This window comes from Salvelinus fontinalis, chromosome 10, assembly GCF_029448725.1.
Source record: "Salvelinus fontinalis isolate EN_2023a chromosome 10, ASM2944872v1, whole genome shotgun sequence".
NCBI lineage: Eukaryota > Metazoa > Chordata > Actinopteri > Salmoniformes > Salmonidae > Salvelinus > Salvelinus fontinalis.
In genome coordinates this window covers 20172182-20181264 of record NC_074674.1, presented here as the reverse complement: position 1 = coordinate 20181264, position 9083 = coordinate 20172182, and the positions used below count along the sequence as shown (strand labels likewise).

Below are 9083 nucleotides of genomic sequence, written 5' to 3'. Positions count from 1 at the left end.
AGTGATTTGAAGGTAGTGATAACTCAACTATCTGGCACGTTATCCAATTAAATGCCAGTGAGATGTAATATGCATCAGAGGGGTATGAGCGTTCATCACATGTATTACTAACGAGATTCAAATGCTTTAGAACATCAAGCCAAGAGTTATTGTGATATGCATTATAACTAGTTCATATTCAGAATTAATATTGTCTATTAATCCTACCTACTGTACATGAGAAAGTAGGAGTGTGCTGTACAAGGAAACAGACTGGTTATCTTTTAGATGTTCATAAACATGTACTGTAGTGTACAGCACTTACCTCTGACCAATAAACCCACTGCAGCCTCCTTCTGTTCTCCATGGATGACCTCGTGAGAAAAGATCCAGAGAGCACTCTGTTTATTTAATAGGACGCTTATAAATGTGGTATGACTTTAAGCATTTGTGTAGAGCTTACAAATGAATGCCTTATAAAGCCTTTTTATGTCTGTTTAATAAAATGTGACCAAAGTTACAAGTGTAACCGAACTGGGTCACAATGTCTAAAAGACTTCATAGCATCTTGTTGGTTGTGGTTATAATTACGACTATAATTAATTATTTATAAAACACAGACACCTCCAACAGCAGTCATTAACTTATTTATTATACTGAATTTACAAAATGAAAAGTAAAAGCAAGACTTGAATAAACAGTATTGTACATTTTTATTCCTGTGTTTAACGATCTTCTTTAGATGGTGTTGACTTTTTGAAAAGTGTTCCACTGTACACAAGGCTGATCAAGTTACGAACCTTTTTAAAAACACCCAGAAGATAAAGTGGACTTTCCGGTGTCGGGGAACGGAAGGAAGGTTTGGACACAACCTCTTTACTGCCAATGAGATGCAGGGAACCCAGCTTAGCCATAACAACACCCAGACTTCTACTGAGGGGGAATAGATGGTAGAAACTAACTGATAATACTCATCTTGTGCTTCTACATGCTTATTATGAGAATGGTCTTACTACAGTCTATAGCAACTAAACATCTCTCAATGTTTCTATCCCATACATACACTTAAAATAACAGTTGCATATTTAACAGTTAATCCCCACCATGGTTTAAAATGGAGCCTTTGGAGATGAAAAACTCAAATGTACGTCGGAGGAGGATCTCAGTGACCTTCCCTTGACCGCTAACACTGAGATCAGAGTTCACTCCAGGTTTAGGATCAGATAAACAATCAAACAATCGGGCGATGAATAAATCTGACCCTGCATCAGTGGTTAGGAGAGACTTAAGACCTCCTCAAAATGTAACCTGTCCAGGTACACAGCTCTCAGACCAGCCTCTCTGTTGAACACAGACCACCAATAACAGGAACACATCTGATGTAGGCCTAAATGCCAACTTTTTCACAGACAGCACTTTGTCAGATACAATTTTTATAAGGCATTCAAGTTTAGCTTTCATATCTTTAAACGGTCATTTAGAAATAGTAATGGTCACAATGTCTAAATCCCCATATTGGGTTTTGTACTGAGTGAGGAGGGTACATCTCACCATTTCACAAACATCCTTTTTAGACAAAGAGGGGATAAAAACACAGCTAACCGAATGGAGACACTTTATATTTTGACACATCAATATAAGGAAGCGTTAAACATCGCTGCCGTCTAAACATGACCAGTAGTCATTGTTGTTAAACACCTGTAGGAGGGTTGGCGGAGAGAGAAGTTCCTTTAATGTTTTATGAGCCAATGTCAAACACAGTGGTATTCTTTACCCCAGACCACACAGAGCAGCGTGACCCATTCCAATACCCCTCAATACGAACTAATTCAACAAATGGAAACTAACAAAACGGTGACTTCAACGTGGTGATTTGTAACCGTGATGACCGAAATATTACAAAATCATTTTAAAAAGCAAAAGTCAATCTCTTCGGTTTGGAATGAAATTCTTACAGTATCGAAAAAAACAAAAAATACATTCACCTTCATTGTCACTGAATGATATGATGCTAGGTATCGTACAGGGCGGGGTAGATAGGAAAGTAATATAAATACTTCAGGGTTGAGTAAAGTATAGCATTGCCCCCTTAAGAACAGAAAAACAGACAGTCCACAGTATTGACAGATGCCCACACAGTGTGAGGGTTATCTTTGGGGTCGAGGGGTGTGTCTGTGTGGAGGGAGGAGGTGATGGGGTCACAGGTTTACCTGAAGGGGCACCCTGCTCTCTCCCTACACCCATGGGTGCGGTGGGTGGCAACAAAAGGCATGCTGAACTGAGGGAAGGTGTATATAAACTCCCCTGGCCAGAGGATGGGGGTAGCAAAGGGGAGGGGAGCCAGCAGGGGGGGGGGGGGGGGGCAGACATTGGGCTGTATGGCGTGGTAATGGAGGGCAATATGGGGGTAGTTGGAATTATCTGGGGCAAATTGGTAATGTGGGGCAACTGAGGGCTGATACAGGAGCATTGGATGGTAGTGTGAGGGAAGGTTGGGGGCAGATAGCTAATGTTGAGAGCAGCTAAAGGGCAGCGGTGTTAGAAGGTCTTCCTGTGGATGGCCCGTGCTCTGTCCTCCTCATACTCCTTCTTACTGACCCACATCTTCTTAAAGGTGTCCAACGACGCCAGGATGGAGCCACTACACAGAACACAAGAGGGATGAGAGGTGAGTGAGTGCAGGTCGTAAATCACAGCTGGCCTGGTACATTGTTTGCTGCCTCCAGCCATTAGGGATTCAGTTTCAATGACTCAATATTTTGGACAAAAACAGACAAATGTCAACACATTTAAATTAGCAAGGGCAATGATCACAAATTACTCATAACGTGACTAATAGGCTAGGTTATCTATTTGTGTGGCCATTTATTTAGCGAGCTACAAACACGGAGCCTAATGTTAGCTAGCTATCTTCTGGGACGATGTCATGTCATTGGACGAATGGGTGAGTGGCCGACCTTTCCACCCCCATGTTGTTTTTCTGTTGCTACAGCTAGAGATGCAGGTGTCATTTGGTTAGCTAGCAGGAAATGTGAATCACCTTGCTAGCTAGCTATGCTGAACTCGAACGACTGTTATCCACAGTTAGCATATCTCTTAGTTGTCCATCCAATGTATTGATCAAAATGGGCAGGGAGGCAGGCAAGTTCCCATTCAGTTATTCAAATGTCGGTTGGGGCCAGCATGCATTGGGTGACAAGCATGCATCGGCAGGCGAGCTGCAGAATGGCGAGCAGGCTACCATTCCCCATCGTTTAACAGTGCTATTTTGACGGCCAACCTCAAGCGGGAAATTTTGAAAGGGTTTATCTACTGTTCACTCGTTCGATTTTAGCTCATCTCACTCTGGCTAACATTAGTTGTTCATCTTGTTGATGTGGATAGGAAACTGAGGGAGAGAGAGCCTAACTTTTCATGGTTGTTTGAGCAATAAGACTATAAAGTTCCCAAATGTAAGAGGACTCCCGTGGTGTTTACATATTTGCAGAAATCCATTCAGGTGTATTTTGTGGCTTTCGGCGAATGCATTCTAATGATCTAAAGTCGCGCTGTTGCAACTGCCTGTAAACACACAGTCCAGTTCAAAGTGAATGATGGCTGCAATAGGCCTACAGTAGCTCTGATTGGCAATGGCGCACCGGTCTGTGTAGAGTCCGGTCCTGGACAAGACAGATGTTTTATTAGGTTTTATTTACTGCAGTATCTATTGATTTTCCAAACGCACGGCCGCTTTCCCACTCTATATTGCTATAGAATTTTCACAAATGCCTCACTCTAAGTCATTCCCAAACATTCTATGAAAGTATGAACACTTAGATATGGTACATTTTCAAGTTGTCGCTTGTCAGAAATTGTAAAAATATGAACAGATTTTAATACGACTTCATGTTGCTAAAACACTGTCAGTTCCACTTTAAAAGACAGCCCGCGTCATGGTTTATGAAAACATATAAAAAGCGCAGGAATTGGTGGTAGAAAGGTAGCTCCAGTAAATGGGGCATAACTTTTGAATGGTTTAGGCTAGAGACATATGGTTTTCAGCGATGTAAAAGGCGCAAGCATGACCGCCACTGTGCTCTGTTTTTCCTCTATGGCACTCAGGGGCTGCGTGACAGCGGAGCCTAGTCAGACTGGTCTGTGCTCTTGGTTCTAAACAGGCGAAATGAAAAGACACTATGTATCCACTTTGCTTGAGCTGCTCCAATAATTACACAAATGTAACAGAAGACTTGTTCCTGCATACCCCGGCTCGCCATCGCGGCTAAATTACATTTAAAGATGCACAGAAAGAGTGGACGGGGAGACGCTGGTGAGTAATGGTTGGTAGAGGATGCGGCTGGCTGATCACAGCGGACACACGTGATTTTGAATGGAACGCTGATTCTGATCTGACGTCATTCTATTCCCTTATTAGAATGCGTAGGGATGCATGCTGTGCTCAGTCAATGATTTCCATAATTCTTTTCTTTGGATCTACATGGACAGCCTATTCTGAGATCAAAAACGGCGAACACCTCCAATAAGCGACGAGTTTGCATCCCTGGTGTGTGTGTGGTGATCTCTTACCCAATCCACGTGGAGTACAACCTCTCCTGAGGGGCGGAGATCTGGACATGAAACAGAGCGAGGGAGACAGAAAGTCAGCAGGGGCTTGCTGACGTGACAACATCCTGCCAACATATGCTAAAAACATCAGGCTTACATACTAACATGCTGAGCTCTGGCCAAGAAGAGGCCCCTGGGCAGGAACTTGTTAGCTACTATACCTTGATTTTCACGTCTTTGGGAGCGAGCTTCTTCACTTCGCTTAGTAGCCTGTCACCGAAGCCTACAGCAGAAAAGACTATGTTAGCTAACAGGGTGTATGTGTTTCTGTGCAATGCTGAGCTAAGGAGCCTTAAACCACATGAGAAAACACCCACTTCCCATTCACAACACACTGGTATTAGTTGATGTTGAACAGTCAGTGTGTGTGCATGTGTAACCTTTGAGCAGTGTGGATCCTCCAGACAGTACGATGTTGGAGAAGAGTGTGCGTCGGAGATCCATGTCAGACTTCTGGATGGCGAAGGCCAGCACTTCATGGATGCCCTCGCTCTCATCTCCGATCAAGTCTGGCCTGAACAGCAGTTCTGGTGCTCGGAACCGGGCTGGACCAATCTGGACAGGGGGGGCAGAGGTCAAAAGTCAAAGTTAGGGTCAACTGGGTGTCAGAGATTAGGCTCAGGGTCATCATGGTGATTATGATGTTGTTGATGTTTGTAATCCTTCAAAAGAAAACAAAAAAGGTGTGTGTGTTAAATACTAACATCCAGCGTGCTGCCGTCGGGGAGGGTGTACTGGGCCTTATCGGTCTCCAGAGTCTCATCCTTCTGGGGGTTCAGGGACAAGTAGCAGGCTCTCTGAGGACAGAAACACACACATTATCAACACATTCCTATCAACAGCTATAGAGCCCTGCGTTTCTTTTCGTTTGGTGACACACGTGTGTGTGTGTGTGTGTGTGTGTGGGGGTCACACGCGCACACAGTCCGTCCCGTACCTCTTTGATGGTGCGAACCACCTCAAATTCGGCGGAGGTGTGAAAGTCGTAGCCCTCCTTGCGTAGCAGCAGTCGGAGGTAGCGGGACACGTCCCTGCCAGCGATGTCCACCCTCATGATGGAGTGGGGGATGGCAAAGCCCTCGTAGATGGGCACCGCGTGGGTCACCCCGTCGCCCGAATCTAACACCACCCCTGTGGTGCGCCCTGTCGCATAGCTGAGCAAGAGAGGGATGCGAGTATAACATACACACAAAAGCGTGAGTGAGACACTACCACACTACCAAACACACAAACACACAGTGAAACATACTCACAGACTGAGGACTGCCTGCATGGAGATAAAGAGGGCGGGGACGTTGAAGGTCTCGAAGAAAACCTCAGCCGCCTTCTCCCTGTTCTTACTGGGGTTCAGGGGAGCTTCAGTCAACAGGACAGGGTGCTGGAGGGAAGGAGAGAGAAGGACAGTTTTATCATCTGTGACTAAAGCCAGTGGCCGTGGCTACTGAAGGAAGCATGTGGTCGACTGTTCTGCAATGACCACCAAAACAAGGAATGAGGTTATGAAAGAGAGGAGAGCTCACCTCCTCTGAGAAGGTCTGCAGCTGTTCCTTGGAGTAGACGTACTGCCAGATCCTCTCCATGTCGTTCCAGTCCTTCACTATGCCGTGCTCCATGGGATACCTCACTGACAGCAACCCTCTGTGCTCCTGAGAGGGGAGGGGTAAGAGAAGGGTTAGATAGAGGCTTGTTGAGACAGGTCCATTCATAGTGTGTGTGTGTGTGTGTGTGTGTGTGTGTGTGTGTGTGTGTGTGTGTGTGTGTGTGTGTGTGTGTGTGTGTGTGTGTGTGTGTGTGTGTGTGAGGAAGCCTATGGTGTGAAGCCTACCTCTGCTTTGGGTCCGATGAAGAGGTCCCCCTCCAGGGCTCCTGCCATCACACGCACATGCTTGGGACGGCCCACACTGGATCACGCACACAGTGGAACACAACAGAGTCATGAACACAACACAAATACCTTGGATGCCATCTGACTGAATATAAGTGGTGTGTTGTTGTTGTAGGATAAGTAAAAATGGAGGTCTTACTAGTTGGGGAAGCAGTATTTGGGGATCTGGTCTCCAGCAAAGCCAGCTTTGACAACGCCTGAACCCTGGGGAGAGAAAGAACGATATAGGTAAATAGGAGTCGAAATTAAAACAGAGAGGAGAGGAGAGAAATGGGTCCATATTGAGCTAAAAACTGCTTGTGTTGTCTGTCCTCACCCAATGCAATTAACACTCCTCATATGTGTGTGTGTGTGTCTCACAAGACACCGCCTGAAGCTGAAGAAGGCATCATCCCTCTCTGGATGAGATATTACACTTTGCAGCCTTTGTCTGCTGGGTCATGGCAGCATCACAGTCCCTTCTTTATAATTCAACTTTTCATAAGGGTTTGAGTACCATTCTAGTAAAACAGTATGCTACTTGTATAGCTTTAATAACAGAGCCCATGACAAGCCTCTGGGCTAATCAGGGCAAACAGATGACACAGGTAGTACTACGTTGACAACAACCTGCAAGGTCGGGTACACTCATTCAGGATAAATAATCTAGCAAAGAAAATTGAAAATGCAATTTCAAGTGTTTTTTTTGGGGGATTGAAGTTGTTCATTTTTAGATTGGTATGCCCTAAGGCGCATGATCAGTGACTGATGGCGATAGTTAGCGATTGCTAATGCTGCTAGCTAGCTAATTTCTCTGGCAATGCAGGGCTAGCATCAGGGTCGTTCCACTTCAAAAAGCATAAGAAAATGGATTGACACCCACCATCTCAGATTGCTCTTAAAATGCTGATGTAGCTACTAACAGATACGATTAGCATTCCCTAAAAATCCCCCCAAAATTGTCAAAATCAATCCACATACACCCCACGCCAATCCCACTCCAACAACCAGTAAACAGTATAAGTTATGTATGTTAGACAAGTAGTATGAAGCTGTGACTTGGAGTATTGCTTCTCCATACTATGTAATGTATTCCCTGTAAATCTGGTGATGTTTTTCCTCCTGTTCGGAGAATGTGTAATTGAAGTCGCTTGCAATATTTACCATTATACCAAGTTGACCACTAGATGTCGTTGTTTCTGCTATACCGCCACACTATCCATTTGGCTGGTCTCTTATGTGTATTAAATATATCACAACATTTCCTTTGCAACTTTAGATGGTAAATCGATTTAGCTCAATTCAAGCCAGTCCTCCATGAAAGCAATTCAGTTTTCCCATCTCTTAGCAACCTTATACTTCAACCCAACTCTCCTTGAATAGACCAACAAGCGGCCGCTCTCTGAGAGGGCTATCCCTATTCAATTCCCATATGAATAATTTTTCGACCAAAATGTTGATGGACAAATGGGCTAAAATAAAACAATACAAATGGGCTAAAATGTTGTGACAACCCTCATAAAATAATGAATTGCATGGCAGTCTTATGTTTTCCAAAACAATGATCAGGAAACAGCTCTATATGTATGTGATTAGTGACATTTACCAACAACAACAAAAAACACCAATTGCCAAACACTATACAGTGTGTGTTTGGGACTTTCACCATTGAAGACCATCAGAGACCATAACATTGAAACCATTAGAACTGCTCTAGTCGAATAGTTAGCTTGTTCATCAGGAATGGTCTAACAAAAATTGCCAATTTGGGTGCAATCAAATAGCTTAATTTCTCCAAGACAAAATTACATTTTATGAAAATAATGTTTCAGGAATGTCAATCCTATCGGTTTCTAACTACTGAAAAAAATATCAGAACAGTCGGAGATGGTGGGTGTCATGGCTTGCTGAAATGACATGGAACGACTCAGCATAGATGGCTAGCCGTTAACAAGCCAAGGTGGGGTTCGTCTCCCGGCGAAATAATGTGTCTAGCCGGTGTTGCAGCTAGTTACCTAGTAGCTGATGCGACTATAATTTCATCATGTGCATCTTGTTATTCTTCCAGCACAGAAAATGATGGAGATGTGAGATGTAGGTAGCGTTATACAGCGTTTAAATGAAAAAACACGTAACGTAAGCTGGATAGCTAACATTAGCAAGCTGGTTCTGCAGCACACAAGTTAGCTAGCAAGCTATGCAATGCAACAAAACTAAATCGACAAAGAGACATTCTACACGACATCCACATGGGAAGAGCTAACTAGCTAGGTGCAACTGGAATATATTAATGAATAGCAGGCTAGTACACAATATTCAATAATGTCAGCTAACAAAGCGTCCAACACAATAAGCTAGCTAACCTTCCTGGCTAGTCATTTAGCGGGCAAGTCAGGGTGTGGGTGAGTGACATCATACTTACATTATCGATCACAACCGGCTGGTTAGCTATAATGTCATAGGACTCCATGACGAACTGATTGTTTAAGATATGTTTCAATTATTCCTTCAATAAAATGTGGCCTATTGGATATTTTAAACATGTAAATAACGCCCTGTCACTCTGGGCTCATCCGACTCGCTGCCGATGCTTGCTTTGATCACAACCTAACTTGTGTCTGGTTGTCTAGACGGA

The 9083-nt window shown here is 44.0% G+C and overlaps 1 protein-coding gene across 1 annotated transcript; it reads right to left on the bottom strand.

The window, feature by feature from the left end:
* Nucleotides 1-609: 609 nt before the first annotated feature.
* On the bottom strand, nucleotides 610-9083 carry LOC129863787 (beta-centractin-like). Its single transcript, XM_055936044.1, has 11 exons — nucleotides 8871-9083; nucleotides 6609-6673; nucleotides 6410-6485; nucleotides 6105-6230; nucleotides 5838-5962; nucleotides 5522-5738; nucleotides 5289-5381; nucleotides 4965-5139; nucleotides 4746-4807; nucleotides 4546-4586; nucleotides 610-2620 (listed from the first exon to the last, which is right to left on the bottom strand). Exons 1-11 carry the CDS (start codon nucleotides 8916-8918, stop codon nucleotides 2518-2520), a joined length of 1131 nt encoding a protein of 376 aa, XP_055792019.1. The 5' UTR covers nucleotides 8919-9083; the 3' UTR covers nucleotides 610-2517.